Source organism: Scardinius erythrophthalmus (assembly GCF_964197995.2).
Source record: "Scardinius erythrophthalmus genome assembly, chromosome: 13".
NCBI lineage: Eukaryota > Metazoa > Chordata > Actinopteri > Cypriniformes > Leuciscidae > Scardinius > Scardinius erythrophthalmus.
Genome location: NC_138233.1, coordinates 7,692,458 through 7,718,044, shown reverse-complemented (window position 1 = coordinate 7,718,044; position 25,587 = coordinate 7,692,458). Strand labels below are relative to the sequence as shown.

Genomic DNA, 25,587 nt, shown 5'->3' with positions numbered 1-25,587 from the left:
CTAAATTAGAATAAGTGTGTACCAAATCGTTGAATGTTGAAATGTGTATTCCAAAGATACCCGGATGGTCTACTTTTTCCGGTTAGAATCCAAAGTGCAGATCCGTGCACACTCTAACGTCTAATATTGCCCACAACTCAATGCGCGTTGGACGAGGATTTGATTAGAACTACAAACACAAATAAAAAGTGTTTAAAAACTACAAATATGGCGGATGTGCGAGACCAATGGTTAAGAAGCGAGGTTTAGATAAAGGGGTTTATTTAATTTATTTAATTTATTAATTATCAGTATCCAGCCTGACTAAAATATATTTATTCAATGTTATCCCCATTATATTTAATCTGCAACAGCATTGTGAACTTTTGTAAAGATACGTTTGGTCATTAACCTTTACATGCATCATTATGCAAATTGCAAACACATGAGAGAGTTCGCTGCATGAAAGACCCATGACTGGCAGATCAACGTGCTCCTACATGTTTCTCTGAAACGATGGGAAATTAAATTAAATTGAATGTGGAGAATTTTAACCTCGCTTCACAAAAACAGTACCGGTACACATTTTAGGGCATAGTATAAGGTGAATTGTGACGCAGCAACATTGATTTTTGCCTCACCTGTTCCTCGTCATCCTGTGCATTTATACCCTCAATTTTCTTCTGTTCTTTGTCTTGTGATAATTTTTCGAGCTGGTATGTATCTCTTTTTGGTTCCAACTGTTAGGAAATGTCATTTCATCGTTCTTCTGCATCTTTTGTGGATTATCAAGTCAAGCCAGTGCGTGACAATGCTAGGTCAGTCTCACAAGGTTAATATGTTATTGATTAAAAACCTATTTTGCTGGAGATTTTAAACAGCATTTAAACTTCCAGAACCCTCATTGACCTTTAAGTCATTGTTTACCAGATATCCATGAAAACAGTTTAGACTCTGAATGAGTTTAAAAACAAACCCTGTCATTGAGAGGTCACATGATCCCTGCAGATCACATGGTCACGACAGACCAAACCCAGAGTGAGAGCGCGAGGAGCGGCGCTGGGGTGATCAGTGTTTGGGGTGTGGTGCTTTAAGAATACTGGGTCATTTGTGAGAGGCAAGGGGCGCATGCCCCAACCCGCCCATGGCCCAGATTCTTGCCGTCTGCTGAGTCATTCTGTAACCTTGCTGAATAAGAATGTGTGCCATTAGGGGGGAAAGGGTGGAGAACAGCAGAGCAGAGTCTAGCATTTGCATAAGCAGGAAGACATGTGTGTGTGTGTGTGTGTGTATGTGTACATGTGTATTTGTGTGTCAGTATATTTCTATACAACACTATTCAGACTGGATTATCAATTATCAACAGAGGATGTCATATATATTCATATAATAGGATATATATATATATATATATATATATATATATATATATATATATATATATATATATATATATATATATATATATATATATATATATATATATATATTTGTCTATTGGCTGGATGTAAGTGTTATGGCTGGTGTGCTGGTATTGGCTGGTTTAAACTGGTCTAGCTGTTCTCCCAACAAGTGCCCAAACCCCCTATGAAACTAGCAAACTGGCTTGACTAGGATGAGAGACCATTCAAGACCAGAAAACCAGCTTGTGCAGCAAGGATATGATATGCTTATCACATTATACAGTATATACAGTAATTATGGGAAGAAAGTAATGATCAAACCTGATGCTACACATTCTTGACTGATTACATTAGACCTTTTCAGGGTAGAGTAAGGTCAATCTGTAGTCTTTATAATTAGCAAGCCTATGGTACACTACCATATGATTTTTTTTATGTTTTAAATATTTAATATTACTGTTTTCTAATTTAATATATTTTACAATGTAATTTATTCCTGTGATGACAGCTGAATTTCCGAATTTTCATTTTTGTTGCTCAAGAATCAATTATTATTATTATCAGTGTTGAAAACAGTTGTGCTGCTTAATATTTTTGTTGAAACTCTAATAAATGATCAATTTAATTCATCCTTCCTTAACAAGTCTTAATTGCTCTCAAAACTGACTACAGACTTTTGAACATAGTGCATGTCCCCATTTAGATATTTAGATAAATGTGTGTGTCTGTGTGTAATACACAATCCCTGACCAGTCATAGCACCCACACGCTCAGTTAGCTAGGCTGCGCTGTCTAGCTAGCTAGCGTGTTACAGCGGTCACTATGAAACCTCTGAGGAGCACAGAGAGAGATAGAGGCCGGCCAGTTTACCTTCTCCATCCTCAACCGTCTCGACTGCTTCAATGGCCTCGATGGTAGCTGAGGAGGCACAGAAAGACAGACGGAGAGAAGGAGAGAGGGAGAGAGGGAGGATGGATGGGGGAGTTTATTGTGATAGTCATGCACGCAGCACAATCCCCCAGCATTAGCTGCCAAGTAGCTGCCACGGGCAGTTAGCAGTTAGCATTAGCCGGTTAGTTTCCCAGTATGTTCGTGTGTGCACATTTCAGATGGTATAATTAGTGAAGAGAATGAACGAAAGTGTTTCACTAAAAGAGAGGGGTTAGCAAACATGTGCGTGAGTTTGTATGACATTGTCTTAGTGACCTTGAAAGAGAAAAGAGGTTGTGATTGGAAGGTATAAGCACGGTTTGGTTTTGTAACTCACCGCTTTGCAAGGTCTGTTTTCCTCCAGACAGTACGCCGCTCGGCAGCATGCCAGTAGGGGTCAGACCTTTCAGGGTCAACACATTCTCACTCTCCTCTCTGTCGAAATACAAACCAGCGTACAAGTTGATGTGCAAGTGAAATACATGTAAATTCAAGCTAACTAGAAATATTAAAATGTAAAAATAAAAGCTAAAAAAAAAATATTAACATATATTACAGTATATAAATAATGCTAAAATATTACTCAAACTAAGCTAAATATAAATTCAAGCTAAATGGAAATATAAAAAAACTAATAAAATTGACTAAAGTGCATGACAAAATTACTAAAACTTAAACTAGTTAAAATGAAAACAGAATATCTAAAAAATAAAAGCTAATTAAAAATATTAACAAATAGTTTTATAGTACATAAATACTAAAATATTACATTACAATAAATAGAAATTCAAGCTTAATGGAAATATAAAAAAACTGACATAAAAATGACAAAAGCACAACAAAATTACTAAAAAGTAAAGGTAAAATTAAACCAGAAATATATATATACTAATAAAGGTTAATTTAAAATATTATTAACAAATGCCCTTATAGTATGTTGATTAAATATACACACATCAATATATTTAAGTTTATTGAAAAATATCCATCATGTACATAAAATATGTATTTTGAGAGCATAGGAAGACAGACTTGATTACATCACTTGCAGTGCTTTGTGGGACTGGGCGGAGCCAACGAGCTTTTTGGCACATTTAGCTTGTTTTGACTGTGAAATTTTACAGCATCATGGCTAATGTAGTTTTTCACCACAAATTCCACTGTTAAATATGATTGTTTTAAAAAATAAGTTGAAATAATGTGGGCTGATGGCTTCAACAGCAGCAAATAATCCCATAGTTCATAGTAGGGCTGTCTTCAAAGGTTTATAAGTTATCGTTTAAAATCAATTTCCGTATGCAGAAATGTTTTACTTCCGGAATCCAACTGTTGCACTTTATTTGAGTTAATCATAACAACAGTGTGTCTCAGGCCATGCAAACACAAGCATATTGCTGTATTATTAAAAAAAAAATATGTTGTAAACATCCAAACCACAAACATGTGTTCCCAACCCCTTCTAGACTCACCGCAGAACTGAGAACATTTTGGCCATTTTGCCGATGGCACGGATCTTGTTTCTGATGACCTCTTTACGGGCAGCTGCAGCATTAGCTGAGAGAAACCAGGAAACAGGCTTATAATTCATAAACAACACACTGAAGCTGAATATTCTGTACAAGAACTTAAAATGAAACAATCTTTAGATGTCTAAAAAAAATGTAAAGCTACAGTGCGCAACAATATACTGAAGTATTGACAGAGAATGCCAAAAATTTGACAATAGGTTAATTTTAGTTGTCATTTGGTCATATCTGACACTTTAAATTAGGTGAAATAATTTTAAAAGTCTAGACGTGTGTTTTTGAAAACCATGGCCCTCACCATCAAAGATCTCATCTCCATCCATAAGCTCGTCATCAGAGCAGATGCTGAGGACATTCACCAACATCTCTGTCACTGTGGAGGCGTCAAAGGTCAAAAAGGCAAGATCTCGTGACATTTTAGCATAAACTATTAACAATTACATTAACAACAACAAAAACATAAAGTGTCACTGTAACATTTATACACCAGCTAAACTCGATCTTTTAATCTCCATCTCTATCAATTGACTTTATTATGAGGTAAAATCAAAAAAGGTTTGACCTGATAGTTTTACTTGTTGAGACAGAAAAGATGAAATACAGTTCGTATCAGACCAATTCCATCTTCTTTGCTTTAACAAGTTGAGACAACACAACAGTGGATCCACTTTCCCTCACACACCCAGAATGAATAAAAAGTAAGGAATTTGTGTAACCACAAAGACAGTGCCTCCTGGCAGAATCATGATGTCTCATGCTGTTTACCAACACTGTGTTTCCTCTTTCCCACCTTTCTCTCCAACAAACGGAAGCGACCAGGTGAAGACGTCCATGAAGTTGGGCAGCCAGTACGGATGTGGCGAGCAGTTGAACTGCCGTATGTTCATTACGTTGTTCTCGTATTTAAGCACGGCCGCTGCGGAGAGGCATTAAGGCAGTTATATTCACACATTTTGTTTTAATGAACATAAGAATCTCGACTTCTCTAATGAACATCTGTACATTTCTTTCTCTTTGCACATGACTGTCATTAGATAAACACACACACAAAAAAGATTGCAACTATCTATTTATCTATCAATCAATCAAAATACTAATAAATGAGTATATTATATATTCAATATAAATGTATTATATACTTTATTCTAATTTATATAAAAATGTATCTACATTTATAATTGATAATGTTTGCAAACAATGAACCAGACTAGCAATCTCATTGAGCCATGCGATACTGATGTGATTGCTTGTAGTTTGCATATACACTGAACAAAATTGATTGAAAATTGAACAGCTGAACTCAAAGATCTAAGACTTTTTCTATGTACACAAAAGGCCTATTTCTCTCAAATATTGTTTACAAATCTGTCTAAATCTGTGTTAGTGAGCACTTCTCCTTTGCCGAGATAATCCATCCACCTCACAGGTGTGGCATATCAAGATGCTGATTAGACAGCATGATTATTGCACAGGTGTGCCTTAGGCTGGCCACAATCAAAGGCCATTCTAAAATGTGCTTCCTGAACTCTTAAAAATAAAAAAATTAACCTGTGTTCGTTGTCCATAACATACGCCTGCCCGTACCATAACCCCACATCCATGGGCCACCATGGGCCACTCGATCCACAACGTTGACATCAGCAAACTGCTCACCCACACGACGCCATATGCGTTGTCTGCCATCTGCCCTGTACAGTGAAAACCGGGATTCATCCGTGAAGAGAACACCACTCCAAAGTGCCAGACGCCATCGAATGTAAGCATTTGCCCACTCAAGTTGGTTACGACGACGAACTGCAGTCAGGTCGAGACCCCGATGAGGACAACGAGCATGCAAATGAGCTTCCCTGAGATGTTTTCTGACAGTTTGTGCAGAAATTCTTTGGTTATGCAAACCGATTGTTGCAGCAGCTGTCCGGGTGGCTGGTCTCAGACGATCTTGGAGGTGAAGATGCTGGATGTGGAGGTCCTGGGCTGGTGTGGTTACACGTGGTCTGCGGTTGTGAGGCTGGTTGGGTGTACTGCCAAATTCTCTGAAACACCTTTGGAGACGGCTTATGGTGGAGAAATGAACATTCAATTCATGGGCAACAGCTCTGGTGGACATTCCTGCAGTCCAGCTCCCTCAAAACTTGCGACATCTGTGGCATTGTGCTGTGTGATAAAACTGCACATTTTAGAGAGGCCTTTTATTGTGGCCAGCCTAAGGCACACCTGTGCAATAATCATGCTGTCTAATCAGCTTCTTGATATGCCAGACCTGTGAGGTGGATGGATTATCTCGGCAAAGGAGAAGAGCTCACTAACACAGATTTAGACAGATTTGTAAACAATATTTGAGAGAAATAGGCCTTTTGTGTACATAGAAAATGTCTTAGATCTTTGAGTTCAGCTCATGAAAAATGGGGGCAAAAACAAAAGTGTTGCGTTTAATATAACTGAATTCAGACCTTTGTTGTTGTAAACGTCCAGGTAGTTTGGAGCAGAAAAGATGGTGATGAGAGAGGGGAAACCTGTGGTCTGACTCTTCCTGTACATACGGTAACTAAAAGAGCAAAAAAACAGAGAGGAGGTCGAAGAAAATTATAGATGACCATCAGAAACTTGATTAGAATTACACTGGGGTGTTTTCATAAACATCAATAATAAGTACATATTTGTGATAAAACCCTATTCCACAGCAAGTATTTGAAGCCTAGTTAAAAACTTCTTTCAAAGCATAGTCTCAGATCAAAAGATTTTGAAACCTTTATTCATTATTTATTTTAAAGAACTTAGCCTTTGCTGTGCTAAAGCGTGCAATACAACACAAAATTTTTATTATTTTGATTAGACTGTGTAAAATGAACTAATTTACTCAGTGAGCATGCTGTGTGCAATTGTCGACTGTTGTACTGAGTATTGTAGATTGCTGTGGAGCATTGTAGTGCATTACTGACTGATGTTTAGTTGACTGCAGGGATGCCTGAGACAATGACTGATAAAAGGGCCTGGGATTAGGTGAATGTGTGTGCATTGGTGGCATTTCAGATCAATGAACACTACTGTACAGTAATGTGTGTGGATTATGGAGAATCAATGTCTCTCTGCGTCTGTCGGTCAGCTGTATCTGCACACTGATCGTCCATCAACACAAACTCAATCCAGACTGTCAATATACACATACTGTGTGTGTTTTAGGGCTTTTATATCTGTAGGAGGCGAGGAAGAGAGCTGAAGAGAAGAATGTGGTCATATAGAAAAAGACAGGAAGTCAAAGGTGATGTTGCGTGTTGTTTTCTTACCCTGCGTCCTGCGCCTCATGTGCCCTGATGACCGACAGTAAGTTGTTGGTCTGTAAAAACTCACACACTGCAGGATAGCTGTACAAAATGATTAAACAGACAAAATGAGGCATGGCAAACAATATTTACAGTCATTGTTATACTGATAAAACATCTCATTTGGCTAAATAACTGGTTAGCTGGTCTGTTTTTGCTAGTTTTTTAGAGGGGTTCCTGTAAGCTAACTAGCTAAACCCCAGCTAACAGGGAACGTTTTGGCAAGGTTATCTCAGTTATGATCAAAATTTGATGAAATCAAATGACAAATCAAATCAACATTTAATGTTCTTCCAGTAATATTAATAGAATGTTCATTCAAAACGATATAGTCCGTAAAACGTTTAAAGGTAGCACAAAAACAATTTCTATACATTGTTTGTTCATGGAAAAAAAATTTCTGAAATGTTTTTTTTGTCATGACCAATAATTTTTTTAACCATTTAAAAGATTGGACATTCTAAACATTCTTAGAAATTATTTTGTTAGCTAAATACCTGCTTAGCCAGGCTGGGAGACCAGATAAAACCAGCTAAGATCAGCTCTAGACTGTTTTTTATTTCCAAAAGGATTTTAGTGTGTGTCCAGCTAGCACTTGTGATTTAGATCTAACATCACTTTTGAAACCTCTTCCTCAGTTCACTATGGTTTTATTTGATTATACAACCATCCTGATATTTCTGAGATGCTCAAGAGAGGTTTCAAAAACCATGGAGTGTGTTTTAACCGTTTGCTAGCATGTGTATTATTGTATTACCACTACGAGCCACCAGGGGGTAGCAGTGATGTAAATGTGCAGCATACAGTGAAAACCACCATCATTTCCTGCTCAAAATATTTGAAGGGTCTAAATGTGGTCCTAGCAAAGAAATGAAGTCTCAGATGTTGTGTGGTATGATGCCATGTTGAAGACTAATCTTGTATGTTATTTATTACTTAACTTGGCAGTCTTGTCTATTTTTGTCTAGTCTATACTGGCCTAAAGCGCAGCACACTGTCACAACAGCCATCCATTGTGTTTCATTGATTTCAAAGGGTTTCATAAGAAGTGAAAACAGCGAGGATTGTGGGTAATAACATTCACACCCAAGGCTCTCATTCACAGGCTGCGCAATGTTAGCTGCATTTAGCTTAGCATTAGATATCCATTTTTTCCTCTCTCTCCACATAGATTTTCTCTTAGGGCTGAATCTAATTGGGGATTTTTTTAAGACAAAAATTGTGATGCCGTTTTTTTTGTTTGTTTGTTCGTTCCAGGTTTGCTTTGCTGCTTTTGATGGGCTACACAATTTGGCTAAAATATCATATTGTAATGTGATTGTATATCTCTGACTATATAATATATAATAATTATATTGTTATTATCATCATTAAAAATAAAGAAAATAAGAAATATATTACTATTGTAATACTTTCAATCACTGTAAGATAAAAAAAAGTAATAATCATTTTTCAGTGCAACAGTAAAATTACAACACTAATATTTATATTATGTCTTAATTTCTTCATTTTCAAACATTAAACCATCAAATGTTTATTTTGGTGTAAAACTGAAATGCTTCTCCCTTTGTCTAAAGATTCTCCTTTGTTAGCTACAGGTTTAAAAATGCTTCACTTTACAAATGTGCAGCGTATATATTTATTTAATTAAATCGCATTCTTTGCAATTTGATAATCAAACATCGAAAGTCATATTGTGATTTTGATTTTATTTCGATTAATCGTTCAGCCCTGTTTTCTATCCTCTCTCCTTTCCCTGTTCCATCATTTCTGTCTTTCTCTCAGGTTCTCACTATATCTCTGAATCTTCATATCTCAGCGGATCTGGCAGTAGTAGCCAGTTGTCATGGTAACGGCAGAGCGCAGATTCCCGTGGGATTGTGGGGATTCTGTGTTGTGCTGAAGCTGGTCACTGTTTGGACTTTTTTACAATTCCAATTAAACTCGCTCAGCACTCCAGGCGCTGGACTTTTATCTACACCTTTATTTCACTGTACTTAACCGGTCCTTGAGGAACATTGTTTTGCTCAGTGGTTACTCTTTCATGACTCAGGAGACTTAAAGTGTCAACTCTGTCTCAGATGTTTCTCCTAAAATTTCTTAGGGGAAATATGAAGAGACACAAATGACACAATTGTTGACATACAGCAGTGGTCCTCAAACTCTTTTGGTCACGCCCCCTTTAAACCTTAAAAAAATTCTGTTCTTCTTCGGCTGAATGTAGCAGCTCAGATCATTTGGTCTCGGAAGAATTCATATTGAGGTCTCTGACTTTTGATTGTGTACTTTAGGAATCTTGTTATATCTGAGCACAGTCTGAGAGATTGTTGAGCTGTCTGGGGAAGCCACATGTGAGGTTACTGGTTATGAGAAGCAGGAGAGACTCCATTTGCTGTCTAGGAGAACTCATTGAGATACTAAAGAGATCTTGATTGTATGCTTTCTCCTCTTCCTGCTGTCATTTTTATCATTTCTGTACCATGAAGAAGGCTGAATGGTTTACCTGTAAAAGTAGGAGCATCCACGGACAGAGTTGTGGCTGAAGTAATCTTGGCTTTTTTCATTGCCGAAGTCCTCCAGCGGGTCGGCCCACAGCAGATCACACATGGGGCCGAATGCTGGCGGCTCCTTGAACCTGTCCAACTGAGAGAGAGAGAGAGAGAGAGAGAGAGAGAGAGAGAGAGAGAAAGAGAGAGAGAAAGAGAGAGAGAAAGAGAGAGAGAAAGAGAAAGAGAAAGAGAAAGAGAAAGAGAAAGAGAAAGAGAAAGAGAGAGGTCTACCTAGTGTCAACATCACTACAATTTTATATTTGTAAATATGCTAATAATGTTAATTAATGAACAACATTATTAATATTTAACAATATTGTATCTTATTTTACATCACACTTTTAATGCTACATTTTTATTGCATAGTTATTTTGCTTTTATTTTTGCCCTGTGTTGGTGATAAAAATACGCCATTCTTTTTCATACAAATAAAGCACTCTAAATTGAAAAAGATAGGGAATAATAGTTTTAAAAACCATGCGCTGCATTTGTGCACAGCCTGTACACTGCTAAAGAAAATACACCAGAAGCATAAGGGGAGATTTAAAGGAGATCCGTCAAACATCTGTTGTCAGATCTCAGTCTTAAAGGCCCACTGAAGTGCCTTGAAACGCACTGCATTATTCAATGTGGTGACGTAATTTCGGAAATGACCGATTTCAGCCGCAGCTTCAGCGTCTATAGAGACAGAGTGCAACGCGTCATAATCTGAAGACCACGCCCACCGGGGGGGAAACAATCCAACCGTCTCCATTGACTTTGCATTGCGAGAGGCTGCCTCCTTGTCATTTATGACTTATAACAAAAGACAGAAAAATTCCTAAAAGCTGCTGTGTGACAAGGTGTACAGCAAACAAGCTAAAAAACCCAGAAATAAGTTTTTATTAGCTCTCGACCCCAAAAAACGAGCGTTTAAGGACACAAAAGTGGGTACAGGCTGGAATGAATGGGTAAATTGGGATCCTGACACTCAGTATGCACTAAAAAATGCAGTAAACATTTTGTCACTGGTAAGTCAAATAACCAAATGTCAGTTTTATATATTATATTCCTGTAAGCTAAGCTATACTGTTGCCGATTACGTTCCCTGCTCCAGTGGACGTAGTTCTCAGAGTAATATGACACCTTGCGCTCTGTTTCAATTGCCTGTATCCACTTTTGTGTCCTTAAACGCTTGTTTTTTGGGGGTCGACAGATTATAAAAACTTATTTCTTGTTTTTTTAGCTTGTTTGCTGTACACCTTGTCACATAGCAGCTTTCCGACATTGTTTTGTTTTTTGTTATAAGTCAGAAATGACAAGGAGGGAGCCTCTCGCAATGCAAAGTCAATGGAGACGGTTGGATTGTTCCCCCCCCCCCCGGTGTGGGCGTGGCCTAAATACGCTCTGTCTCTATTTATAATGTAGGGGGCGGAGCTTCAGATTCTAGAGATCATTTGATTGGGCAGGAAATCTGATCATTGACCCATAGTGGCGTAAGTGCACGAGACTGTAAGTTTTGAATGCTTATATCTTCTAAATGCAAATTTTTGTCATTGTTTTGCAGCACACTAGCTTATAGATAACTGTAAGGCTAACAAAAAAACGTCAATTTTGATTTCATGGGAACTTTAATTTAAAACATTTCAAATCATCCAGCATCATTACTCCAGTCTTCAGTGTCACATGATCCTTCAGAAATCATTCTAATATGTGACCCTGGATCACAAAACCAGTCATAAGTCGCACGGGTATATTTGCGGCAATAGCCAACAATATCCAGTGTATGGGTCAAAATTATCGATTTTTCTCTTATGCCAAAAATCTTTGGGATATTAAGTACAGATCATGTTCCATGAAGATATTTTGTGAATTTCCTACCATAAATATATAAAACATTTATTTTTGTGAGTGAATGCAGCACAATCGCGAACATAAATGGAGAACTTTAAAGACGATTTTCTCAATGTTTCAATTTCTTTGCACCCTCAGATTCCAGATTTCTAAATAGTTGTATCTCGGCCACATATTGTCCTATCCTAACAAACAATACATCAATGATAAGCTTATTTATTACTATTACTATTTACTAAACATAATTACTATTATCAGTGTTTAAAACAGTGCTACTTAATAATTTTGTGGAAACCCTGATATATATATTTTTTCAGGATTCTTTGATAAATGTTCAAAAGAACAGTATTTATTTGGAATAGCATCAATCTAAAAGTGACTTTTTATCGATTTAATGCTGAATTTCTATATACTAGTCCTGCTCACCCTCTTGATGTCGTCTAACGTGTGGATTTCTGGAGACAGGCCGCCATGAACACACAAAAACTGCTGATTCATCAGTGCAGCCAGAGGCAGACAGTCGAACGCATCCATGCACGCATCGTACACCTGCTCCGAGTATTTGATTTTACCTGAAAGAAAGAGAGCCAGAGATCACACACCTGCAGAGCATCTGATTTCACCCGAGAGACAGTCAGAGAGAGATAAACAAAGACAGCGCAGGAGAAATACAGGAAGAGTTTGAAGTAATGTCATTCCAGAGCTCAGAAATGAAGTGAGTGTTTGTTTTTCTCTGTATGAATCTAATTTGTACATTAAGCTCCTGCATTCATTTACACTTTCAGAGGACACTAAAGGAGTGTGTGTGTGTGTGTGTGTGTGAGAGAGAGAGAGACAGTCTGTGCTGTGTCAATCTCACCGCTCCAAATCTACCAATCTGTTCAGCCACATCTCTGCATCACTCTGCATTATCTCTCCATCTCTCCCTCCATCTTTCTTCACATACTCTCACTAATGACATTGGATCAATCAATATGTAAAGTTTCTGCTATGCTGTAGTGTAGTAGTATAAGAATACAAATGTGCTCTGGGTTGAGAATGTGATTATTACCTTTTCAAATGTGCGTCACAATAAGTGCATGTTTAATTTAGTTCTACTCTTTTAGAAAAATTACCCCACAAAACCTTTTTTTTAATTTCTTACAAGAATTTTTTTAAACAATGTTATGTGTAAATTTTTATAATATATTTAATCATTAAAAGAGTTATTAATACTCTGTATTAAAATGTTTAATTATTTTATTATATTTATTTAATATATATGAATCATAATAATAGCAATACATTTATTATACATTATAATAATTAATATAACAAACATTAATTTATTATATTAAAATTGATTATATTAATTTTTATATTATAAATAATAATTATATGTATGTATTTATTTATTTATATGTATTCTCATCAAATTATTTTAAATATATATATACACATTTATTTATTATTTTATAAATTAAAATAATTATTAAAATAATAATAAAAACAAGATATTTATATAAAAATATTCACATATATAATTTCTTTTATTTTTTAATATATCAGATTTCAGACTTGCTGTAGAGAGAAATATAATTATTTAATAATGACCTAACTTTCAGTTACAAACATAATAATCACAGAATTTTTATTTCTCAAATGAGATATTTATTTTAAATCATTTATTCATTTAATAATAATAATAGTAATAATATTTGTTATTCATTTAATAATAAAATGAAACTAATTTTAGGTGTATGGTGTGTCCCCATTTAGATAGCACAATAAACATTTGTGTATAAGTGTGTGTCCTGGTAAACCCTAAGATATGGGGACAAAATGTCCCCACAAAGCTGGTAATATCAGAATTCCTTGACCTCTTGGGGATATTTTTTGTCCCCATGAGGAAAAAAAGCTTATAAATCATACAGATTTTTTTTTTTACAGGCGCAGTGCACAATGTGCCAGAATGAACCAAAAAGGCGATTTTTCATCTGTAGACCCTTGACAGAATAGTAAAAACTCACCCTGATGCTCCTGCCGCCATCTTGCTTTTTTTAAAATGATGTTTTTTAAAGTGTAAAAAATGCAGAAAGTTTTCTGTGATGGGTAGGTTTTGTGTAAGGGGAAGGAAAATACAGTTTGTATAGTATACAAATCAAAGTGATTATGGAAAGTCCCCATAAAACATGGAAACCAAACGTGTGTGTGTGTGTGTATATATGTTCTGTCAGTCAGCAGATGGTAAAGGAGGGCACTCACTCCTCCTCACTCCTCTCATCAGGGAAATCACACTCACAGGCTCCCTGGGCCCAACATTAACAGGCAAATTAATTTTCTGCTAATCATACTCCCTCTTTCTCTCTCTGCATCTCTCTTTCTGTCTGACAAGAGACTGCTCCAGAAAAAGACCTCCTTCAGAGGAGATGAGAGGTGAACTGGTGTGTTTATAGGAAATGTATAGTTTTAAACTTTAAATGTAAGCGTAGAGACACCGTAACTGAGAAGACGAAGAGTTCTCCTCATGTCAGTACTCACATTCTTGTTTGAAAGTGAAATATTCAGTCAAATGTCTACATTCATGGTTTCCCCGCAGAAGAAACAGCGTCTTTGGGTAGAGGATTTTCAGCGACCAGAGGTAAAGGACACACTGAAAGAGAGAATATAGATAGAAGTAAAGATGCTTTCACAGACCACATCAAGATATCTGGACAAAGATGGTACTAGGGTCCCTAAACAGGGTGACTTACCTCAATACTGAAGTACCCTCGGTCCACATAGTCCCCTAGAAACAGGTACCTCGTTGTTGCAGGAGACCCGCCAACCTCAAATAACTTCATCAGGTCGAAGAACTGTCCGTGGATATCACCACACACTGCAACAACACAAAAAAGATCGGCATTAGCTGAAGGAACAATAACAAAACAATAAAAGAATTATAATAGTGAAAAGGTTTTAGCAGAATGATCATTTGAAAAGTTGTAAACGTAGAAAGATAGGGATTGAAAAAAAAATGTCTTCAAATGTTTATTAATTTTAACCATATTTAAAATAAATAATAATAATAATGTCATTTGTAGTTATCAGTGTAATTGAAAGGCAGATTAAACTTAGAATCTACTGAACAAAGTTTATTAAAAGTACTCAAATATCTACAAAATAATGCAAAAAAAGGATTTTAGTTTTTTTAATGTCTTATTTAAAATAATAATAATGTCATTGGTATACAGATATTAGTGTAAATCAAAGGCAGATATTAAAACTTTCTATTGAACAAAGATTGTTAAAAAAACATACAATTCTAAACAATAATAAAAGTATTTTATATGAATATAACATTAGTTATAATTTATTAAAATGTTAATTAATTTCAAACATTTAAAATAAATAAATATAATTGGTGTACAGTTATCAGTGTAAATCAAAGGCAGATATTAAAACTTGTAACTTGAAGTTTCTATTTACAAAGTTAATAAAAAAACAAAACTGCATAAACTTAAGGCTAACCATTTAAATGTACAAGTTTTAAATGGAGTCAGTTTAAGTGCATATCATTATTAATGAATAATTAAATAGACAGATATGACAACGAGAAAGGGGTTCTTTGCAGTCAGATAGTTATGTCTTTCTATCAGCCTGAACCTTGCTTTCAATGAGAAATACAAGTCAACACAGAGAGAATTATGCTTGCAAATCAAGCGTCATCCTGAAAGTCCTCTTTTTGTATGTCACCTGCTATGTGTTCAAAGTCACACAATAATAGTAAGCATTTGTAGTCATATTTGGCCACAATCATGTAAACTCTATTTTTTTTTATTTTTTATTATTACCTCATTTTAATAGGTCCTATCCAGGACTTGACATTCACTTTTTTGCTCTCCAGCCACTGTTGCTTGTGGTTGTCTGAAGTTACTAGCCACTCAGCATTTTCACTGGACACAATTTTGACATTGATACCATGGGGAAAAACTGTCATATAGATATTTTTAATATTATCTCATAATTTGATAGCAGGTATATTAGGCTGCTGTCACTTTAAGACCTGCAGCACGGATCCATTATCCTGTTGCACATGCGTTTTCATTCTCAACCTTTTACGTTCACTTAAAACATAACTGACTGTGTTTATGTGAATACTCATCAAGATCAGCATTTTGACATTTTTTGGTGTATTTGACTGTTTAAGTGAAATAAGGAGTGAAAAAGAACTTAGTACTGAGAGTTGGCTTTATGTGCGCGCACTTAAGCACAAAGGTATGAGCACAAAATCTGCGGGAATGAGTACAATTATGCGCAGTACGTGCAATCCCACGCCGAAATTCAAGCCCTGCAACACCAACAATATTCATCCGGAGCAAATGAAATGAGTGAGTGAGGGTTTGTGTGTAACTCGCTGTCAGAGAGATGAGAGAGAGAGAAAGAGCAGCTGGTATCGTGCGTCTATTCTGTGGAAAATAAGTATTGAAAGCGTTCAGATATTTCAGTATCGATATGTATTGAAAACACTACATTACACTTAGTTTATTATTTTAGATGCCTTTTTTTAAAAGACTACAACTGAAAAATGTATATATTATACTGTATTTAAATTTCAAACCTTCAAAGTGTCTAGTAGGAGTGACTGTGTTACACGCCACTGCTGAAATAATGTCAAGCCCTGGTCCTATTAGCAAAATTAGCAAATCTGAATGGTTCCTGCATTTAATACATATGTGATGTGCAAAATATGTTTTGTGTCTGACTATGGTAACAAAATGAAATAGTTGCAGCTGGAAATCAGTTTGAAACCATCCAACAAACATCTCGTATTTTAAGACGGGAAGGGAAAAGCTGTGTACATGCTCATAGAAAGATCACCATCCTGACTGAAACGTGTGTGTGTGTGTGTGTATCTGAGAAAAAGACAAAGGTGGAGAAAGATAGCAGAAGATATGGTGAGTGTTGTTTTACATCTAATGAAGAAGTCTAATTGGAGCTATTCTCATGTGAGTGTGTGTTCCCAATGGGAGGTCAAAGGGTTAAAGGCCACGAGGTCGGGAATGCCTGAAAGCACACAAAGCTAACCATCTCTTTCTCTCTGTAATGGGTTCCAGGGAATTAAATCAGTTATCCAGCGAGCCATTAATTTTTAATGACCCCCGTGTGTGAAATTCACTAGGCCACCAGCTGATGAGGGTTCAGAAATGCATGCTGGGAGAGAGGGAGAGGTTCGGTCTCAGGTGTGAGGCCAACGCGAGCGGGGAAAGGTCCCGTGTTTAGCCTCTCTGACTGCTAAATGACGGTTTCTTCATGGCTGAGGAGCAATGTCTTTGTCCTGTGTCAGACCCACTAAACCTCGCTTTGACTCATGGGAAATTAAAGTCACTATAGGTGCGGTTCATTATCCCACCTCTCCTAACAATATCATTTATTCTCTAATGTCATCTCAGCCTGTATTTTCAAAGTTTCTCTGCTAAGGTGAGAGATGTATTTTTTCTTTCTGTTATAAAATTCATATGTAGTGTAATTCTGTCTCACCACAGAGAATTACATAAATATGTGCATGTGCATATCAAACTCCCTGTTGTTAGTCTCTAGAGATGTATTTTGTACATATTCATATTACAGTATGCTTATACTTGTGAATGTATCTTTTAATCTTTTAATTATTCAATCTCAAAGGACAAAATCTTTTATTTTTACTCTAAAACATGAATATTTCATTTCCCCAGAGTTACACATCTGTCCACTGCAATAGAACATAAAGGTAATATTCAGCAATGTTGAATTTGTTGTCACACTACCGTTTAAAAGTTTGGGGTCTCTTATGAAGTCTCCTATGCTCAAGGCTTTATTTATTTGATCAAAAATACAGTAATATTTAAAAATATTAAAAATATTTTTCTATTGTAATATATTTTAATATGTAATTTATTCCTGTGATGACAAAGCTGTATTTTCAGCATCATTACTCCAGTCTTCAGTGTCACATGATCCTTCAGAAATCATTCTAATATGCTGTTTTGCTACTCAAGAAACATTTAATACTATTATCAGTGTTCAAAACAGTTAATAATTTTGTGGAAACCGTGATCCACTAACATTAAAAAGTTTGGGGTGAGTAAGAATAAAAAAGGAAAGAAAGAAATTAGTACATTTATTGACCAAGGATGCATTAAACTGATCAAAAGTGGCTAGGAATAAATAACATTTCAAACACATTAAAATAGAAAATGGAGCCGTGGTAAGCATTAGAGACAAAATCGGAATTATTCCAAACTTTTGACCAATAGTTTATGTATTTGATATTAGTTTATTTAGAGATGAAAATAACCTTCAATGATCATATATGTATAATAGAATAACAATATATGTTTTCATCAACAGATCATGCCCTCTTTTCTAGTGAGAGATGAGTAACCTGTGACGGGCGCCTCTATGTCCAGCATGGTCTTCTCCTGGCGCAGGATGGCGCCCCCCTCGTTGATGATGCGCAGGGCGACGGGCTCCTCTACGCGACCCTCTTTAGTGAGGTGAGCCTTCAGCAGGTCCACACGCGGTTTCCCCTCACTGTCGAACACCTCTCGCATGTTCAACCTGTGGCTCAGCGGAAACGGCACCGCTGCCGAGAGAGAAAGAGAAGAACCTAGTAAATGGTGTAGAAAACCAAGAGGGAACAAGATTACAAAAAACATCCATTGTATAGAGACACATCCAGAATGCTGAACAAACTTTATTCCTGAATTCAGCTAGCATTCAGGCCAGGACGCACAGGACACACTCAATAACACACTTTTAGAGGGCTTCCGCTCAATAACACACTTTTAGAGGGCTTCCAGATGACTTTGTGAGGAAGATGAGGATGAGAGCCTGGACTGACTTCACAATTTAGATGATGAAAACTCAGGAATATCCAAAATAATCTACTATAATGCTAAATAATACTATACTGTTGATTCTAAATGACCAGGCATACAATTTTCAAATTGTGGATGACAAAACAAGTGAAAAATCCCATAGACTGAAGGAAGGATCAACTTGAGGGTGGGCCAGCATTCCTGGACATGCATGCCAGTAAATGTTAATGTACTAATTAGACATTAAAACATTAACACATTGACTAGAATTTCTAAACAGCTAACTTACAGTTGTTTCAACCAATTTAATTAGGATTTTACAGTCGCCATGACTGGTCAAAATGGACCATTTTTATGGAAAATCGCAGTATTTATTTTACATGATTTTTTTTTTATTAATGCCGCTTTGTAATCACTTTTAATCAAAATAACTTCCCCTCCCTCTTTCAGCATCTCTTCTCTTGTCTGATGACGTGTTTGCTGGCGTGAGGGCGGGGCAACCTGTCACTCACACGAGATCCACCAATAGCAAACCACAACCATCCAATCAATACACTGTAGACAAAATTCCCGAGTCCCACTCGGATATATGTCATAATAGGAAACTAAAGACTATCCGAACTTCTGTTTCATGCCGACTTTAATATTACAAATACTAATTTCACGTTTATTTGTGAGGTTATGTAAAGAAAAACGCTCATCAACATGTCCAGACATGTGAATGCAATCATTTTGTGCATGCATTTCCAAATATTTTTCAAATAGATTTGAAAATACTCATAGTAAAGTAAATCTCTTTAATATCTCAATTGTTTCTCATAGATAGACAGAACTCATATGAAATCGAGAGCAAAGGAAGATTTAAAGGGATAGTTCACCCAAAAATGAAATTTCTGTTATTAATTATTCACCCTCATGTCGTTCCAAACCCGTAAGACTTTCGTTCATATTCAGAACACAAATGAAGAAATTTTTGATGAAATCTGAGAGCTTTCTGTCTCTCCATTGACAGCTACACAACTACCACTTTAATGCTTCAAAAAGTTCATAGAGATCGTTAAACTAATCCATATGAATTGAGAAGTTTAGTCCACATTTTCTGAAGAGACTTGATCGGGTTATATGATGAACAGATTGAATTTAGGCTTTTATTCACATTTCCTGTAACGTTCATCAACTCACAAATCAGTTAAGCTCAATGTTCGCTCGACGTGCGAGAACCAATGATGTTCATTCTCGTGTGACGCAGCACGTTTGAGCTTCTGCAAGAACCATTGTGGTTCATTCTCATTCTTAATTCGTGTTTCGAAGATGAACGAAAGTTGTATGGGTTTAGAACGACATGAGGGCGAGACAGAATCTTCCTTTCTGGGTGAACTATCTAAGGCTGACAAAAAAGACAAAAAGTCTGTAAAAAGGTGAAATGAGAGCAAAACTGTGGCAAAGTGTTACCGGGCAACAGCAGCCAGAGGTTGGCATGCCACCAGTGAAGCGCATCACACACACACTGAGTCATAGCAGCCCACATGCTAACCCATTTCTACATCCAAAAATTGTGTTTTCAAAAAATGTATTTTTCAGCCTGCATTCAAGAGTTTGAGCCGCACAGACGTGCTGCAGCATCCAAAACAATAACTGTGAAGAAGATGAATTCAGTCAGGTAACATTTACATATTTCAGAAACAGAGGAGACACTTCCATGTTACAGAGCATCAGATCATATAAAGAGCAAAGTTTCATTGCTCAGAGGTTGCTCTTTTGTTAAATTGAAGTATTTACTTTGTCTCAGAAGTTTTTTCTAATATTTCTTGGAACAAATTCAAATTGACAGAATAGAGACAAAGGCTGACAGAGAAAGTATAGAGCTATATATAATAAATGTGGATTGTAAAGTTCAGATCATTTGATCTTCAGGGTGTGTTCACACTTGGAAAGTTTGGTTCAATTAAAACGAGCCCTGGTGCGATTGCTCTGTTAGTGCGGTTTATTTGATTAAGTGTGAACGCTGTCATCCGAACCCTGGTGTGCACCAAACAAGCAGACCGAGATCCACATTTTCAAACTCTGCCGTGACTGAAAAATGAACGCAACATGGATTTGGATGAGGAATATTTAAGTTTAGAATAAAATCTCTGGCTTTTGATTGGAGAACATCACAAATGAGAGCTCTTTAATATCTTAGTTGTTTCTCGATGAGATAAATCGAGAGCAAAGGTCTTTTGCTTATGTCTGCTGCCTCTCAGTTGTTTTTCCCACATGTGTCTCCTCTAGAGTTTCAGAAGAGACATCAACAATGTCTAAATGAATCTGGGATGAGGATTTGTAATGGCATTGAATAGGCAGTGAATTTTTCTCCAAAAAACGCATCCCCATCCCATCCATCATAAAATAAATCCATTCGGCTCCAGGGTGTAAATAAATGCCTTCTGAAGCGAAGCGGTGGGTTTTTGAAAGAAAAATATTCATATTTAAAACTTTATAGAATCACTGGCTTCTGGGAACAGCCGTACGTGTGTTTACGAGAGAGTTGTGTTCCCGGCAGTCGGGTGACCTCTGACCCGACGTATGACTGGCGTAGGCGTAGCGTAATCTTAGGTGAGAATTGACGCCTCTCGCGAAAACCACGTAACTCTCTTGTGAATGTGTGTACGGCCATTGACGGAAGCCAGTGATTATAGTTTATAAAGTTTTAAATGTAGATACTTTTACTTCAGAAGGCATTTATTAACCCACTGGATTCATATGGATTACTTTTATGATGGATGGATGCGCTTTTTGGAGCTTCAAACACTATTCAAAGCTGGGAAGAGCCAGAATATTTTTTAATATAACTCTGATTGTGTTCTGCTGAAAGAAGAAAGTAATTTACACCTATGGCTTGAGGGTGAGTAAAGTATGGGACAATTACTCTATACTATTTGTATTTTCCCCTTATATAGAACTTTTAGCATAAAGTGTTCTTTAAAATTGATTTTAAGAATCCTATAGGGTTCTATATTTGAACACCCCTGAACCTTTTTTTCTAAGAGTATATGAGCAATAAAATCTTTCTCTGAATTGGCATCTGAGTATGATTCTGATCAAATATAAAGAACATAGTTTGAGACACTGTTGAGATCTCTTCTAAAACACATGTCTGAAGTGAAACGAATGAGATTACTAGGGTCTTTTTCTAAGCAGAAACATCTGAGAAGTAGGAGATTCTCCATTTACTCTTCATTTAATCCCAATCCAGTCTAGGAAAAACATTTAATCTATCAAAGAGATGTCATCTGTGATTTTCCTTTCCTGCTGATCAGAACATGATGACATGCACAGTGTGTTTGGACAAGCTTCAAGAAAGAGCGTCCTGAGATCTGATCTCCTCTGTATATGATTTGTTATTGTATGTGTGTACAGTATGAGTGTGTGCGTGTCTTCATTTAGCAGTATGGGTGTATTATTGAAGTGCAGTATGCAGCAGAGATATCTTACATAACACTGTCTCCTCAGGCAAGTGCACTGCTCTCTCACACACACACACTGCCGACTCCACAAGCATTCACTTGCACGTGATAAATGCACACACGCACTCATGAGAAGAGAAAAGAAATATATGCACGACTCATAAAAAATGTTCATAAATAAACCAGACATGTGAATGCAATTATTTGGTGCATGCATTTTCCAATTATTTTTCAAAAAGACTCGAAAATACTCATAGAAAAGTATTTCTATATAATCTCTTATATAGATATTGCAGAGCATATAAAGATTGGTAACACTTTATTTTACAGTGTCCTTGTTACATGTTACATGTACTTACCATAGTAATAACAGTAAATTATGCATAATTACATGCAACTAACCCTCAACCAAATCCTAATCCTACCCTAACCCTATATTAAGTACATGTAGTTGCTTAATATTACTCACTCAGTGCTTAAATATATAATTACACTGTAACAATGACACCTTAAAATAAAGTGTAACCTAAAGATTTAAGGCTGCTCAGATCATTCTTCTGAGAAAGAGGCCCTGTTTACACCTGGTATTAAGATGCGTTTTGGTCGATTGGGTCACAAGTGGACGACTCTAAATACAAGTGAAAACGTTTTGAGCTTGTCTATTTAGATGTAGTCGAAAACGCATTCGAACACTCAGGTGGTCGAATGCGTTCAAACAGCCACAAAAGACGCCTACTCTCCACTTACTGACCTAACACGTGAACATTACGGGAAGAGCTCTAGCCAGACGGGATTTAAACTTTGCCGACTGAAGACCCAAGTTTGGTTTGAAGATGACAAATGTACCAAGCACAATGTTTTCTCACCATTCCTGATTTCTATCACACACTCACAGCGTTCGGCATGGACTCGCGGCTTTCAGAGCAGAAACGAAAGCTGATGCTCTCCGTATGTTTTTCTGTCGTCTCCAGGCATCTTTATATGTAAATTGAGCAAGCTTATTTTGTCCATTACATGAAAGATCTGAAAAGGCCCATACATTTCCCCGCCCATACACCCTCCACTCAAATAAATCAGAACAGAAGTGTTTGAAAGTGGACAAAAGAGACGGATTAAACACCAGGTGTAAATGGGTATGTGTCTCCCTCGTCCACTTGTGATCCAATCAACCAAAACGCATCTTAATACCAGGAGTAAACAGAGCCAGAGACCCCAGTATTCTCACATGTGTCTCCTCTAGAGATCTTAACAACGTCTCAAACCATGCTCAGATATGCCAAGATACCAAAGTCTGCAATACAATGAGATTCAATATCAACTCTCATATATTTCTCATCAAATTCTTCCAGGATCAAATGATCTACCCACATTAATTTTAGCTCTGTAATCTTACTCCATGTCAACAACCGTCTCATTTCTCCTAAGGAATTATGGGAGAAGCATCTGAGGTAAAGCTGATACTTAAAACAGTCATAACTGAGAACGTGCAAACTCTGAGCAATAACATTTTCCTCTGGGTACCTAAAACACTTACAGCAACACAAACACACACAGTCCAGATATTTGCATACATTCCTTCTGAATAAGCACATACTGTACACTGTCCTCTTTCTGAACATGAGAATAATTACTGTTGTCATGGACACAGTCATACAGTGACGGGCTTTACACGCCCTCTCGTGTCAACAAACACACATGTGGTGCATCTTTTCACAAGCGCTTTAATGTAAATAAACATGTTGGATTATGAACCACAAGATTGAAATGAAACTCCATGAATCATTGATCAGAGAACGGGATGAACCTGCGCGAAACAATGTGAGCTAAATATAAACACGACTGTTGCAGAGACGCAGCTCAGGCCTAAACAATGAACGCAAGTATAGTTGACGTATAATGTGTCATGGAGCTTTATCTCTCTCTCACTCGTGTGTGTGTGTGTGATATATATATATATATATATATATATATATATATGTATATATATGTATGTAGTGTGTGTGTGTGTGTATACAACCCAGCTGATACTATTTTGTCTAAAATCAAAAGACAAACATTTTAAATAAACTGAATTTTGTTAATTTCAGCATCACAACATTATTATTACAGAATGAAAAATGCATATTCATTTTGATAAAAATGTTCACTATTTTTAATCACTTTTTTGACTTCAGTAGTTCATTTGAATTGTTATGCTGAGAATATATATATTTTTTAAGTACAAATATTCCATGTAGTCCCTAAATTATTTTTAAAAAGCTGATAATTTTTTTAATTATGGTCAATGAATGATAAATAGGTCATATTAAAACTATTAAAAAAATTGTCTAAAATTAAAAGACAATTCAAAATCAACCATTTTAAATGCTGAATTTAGGCATCACAGTATTAAAATGTACAAACCGAAAAATGCATATTTTGCGATAACTTTAGAGTATTTTTTTTTCATTTAGAGTAAATTTATTTTGATCACTTTTCTTCAGTAATTAATTTTAAATGGTCCTGCATCGAGACGATACATTTTATAAAAGTATTTTTTATTTTTAAAAAATCTATAAAAATAAATAAAAACAAATAGACAAAATGCAGCTTAAAATATGATTCGCAAGACATGGTATTACCACCCAGTACCCATATACACATTTTCACATATTGTGATCAGCAATGTCAATACGGAGTCACCATCTGCTCTGTGTCAACAGTGGTGTTGACCTTTAACCTCTGGTATGGAAAGTTAATATCAGCATTTCGTGAATACTCGCTGCGCCTTTATTTTATTTTCTCTGTCAAATTTACTTCTTGCCCTTTCACAGCCTGTAAGCTCTCCGCATATGTGTGTGTGTGTGATGGAGCAGGTCAGGGAAGGACAAGCAATGGCAGTGTGAGGTCAGGATAACTGACCCACGTGTGTGTGTGTGTGTGTGTGTGTGTGTGTGTGTGTGTGTGTGTGTGTGTGTGTGTGTGTGTGTGTGTGTGTGTGTGTTTGTGTTTGTGTGATGGAGCAGGTCAGGGAAGGACAAGCAATGGCAGTGTGAGGTCAGGATAACTGACCCGTGTGTGTGTGTGTGTGTGTGTGTGTGTGTGTGTGTGTGTGGGTGGGTGTGTGTGACAGCCTCCAGCTGCTAAAACAGATGCTAAGACTCCTTTTGAATCTACTAGAGACTCAAGAAAAAAACACCAGACCAAACACACACACACACACACACACACACACACACTCTGATCTCTGTCTCTCACTCAAATGCACACACACAAATGCACTCGAAAAAGCATTTGCAAACAAACAAAAAACATTTCTGACTGCTCACATCTCATTTCTGGCAGATATTTCTCTGACTTCTGCTGAGTTTTGTTATCACGGCTCCCCATATTCTGTCATTTACTCACTCTCTCATGTCTACTTTTTTACACTAAACAGAAAAGGAGACAGTGTTTACACTGCTATTTTCCATATAACGAAAGCATACAGTGACCATCAAATATAAAATGATATAAAAAGATATAAAAGGACAAAGAAAGCACCATGTGGTTTAATTTGAGCTATGACTGTCTATTAGTGTCTAATGCTTAAAGTGTCACTTCACCGATTTTCAACCTGCTTTGTATTGTTACAATGTCGGTAGTATATGTAAATGAACAATGTTTACTCGTTCTCGTGTTACCTGGACCGATATATTCACGTTTATTTGTCACCAAAAGAGTTTTGACAACTCCAGTGCTTTTGTGAAGACTACAGATTATACTTCTGTGGCGTTCTCTTCATATTTATGATACTTTGCAGCA

The 25,587-nt window shown here is 36.5% G+C and overlaps 1 protein-coding gene across 1 annotated transcript in view; it reads right to left on the bottom strand.

The window, feature by feature from the left end:
- Positions 1 to 25,173, bottom strand: part of ppp3cb (protein phosphatase 3, catalytic subunit, beta isozyme) — a gene marked incomplete at its 5' end in the record, with an annotated part of 28,675 nt that extends 3,502 nt beyond the window's left edge. The window contains 12 exons of the mRNA XM_081383491.1: positions 2,650 to 2,747; positions 3,782 to 3,866; positions 4,137 to 4,211; positions 4,629 to 4,754; positions 6,289 to 6,383; positions 7,123 to 7,200; positions 9,662 to 9,801; positions 11,967 to 12,112; positions 14,061 to 14,172; positions 14,273 to 14,397; positions 17,923 to 18,123; positions 25,113 to 25,173. Of these exons, the coding sequence (XP_081239617.1) occupies positions 2,650 to 2,747; positions 3,782 to 3,866; positions 4,137 to 4,211; positions 4,629 to 4,754; positions 6,289 to 6,383; positions 7,123 to 7,200; positions 9,662 to 9,801; positions 11,967 to 12,112; positions 14,061 to 14,172; positions 14,273 to 14,397; positions 17,923 to 18,123; positions 25,113 to 25,173 (1,342 nt within the window). The remainder of the gene's footprint in view (positions 1 to 2,649; positions 2,748 to 3,781; positions 3,867 to 4,136; positions 4,212 to 4,628; positions 4,755 to 6,288; positions 6,384 to 7,122; positions 7,201 to 9,661; positions 9,802 to 11,966; positions 12,113 to 14,060; positions 14,173 to 14,272; positions 14,398 to 17,922; positions 18,124 to 25,112) is intronic.
- Positions 25,174 to 25,587: the final 414 nt, after the last annotated feature.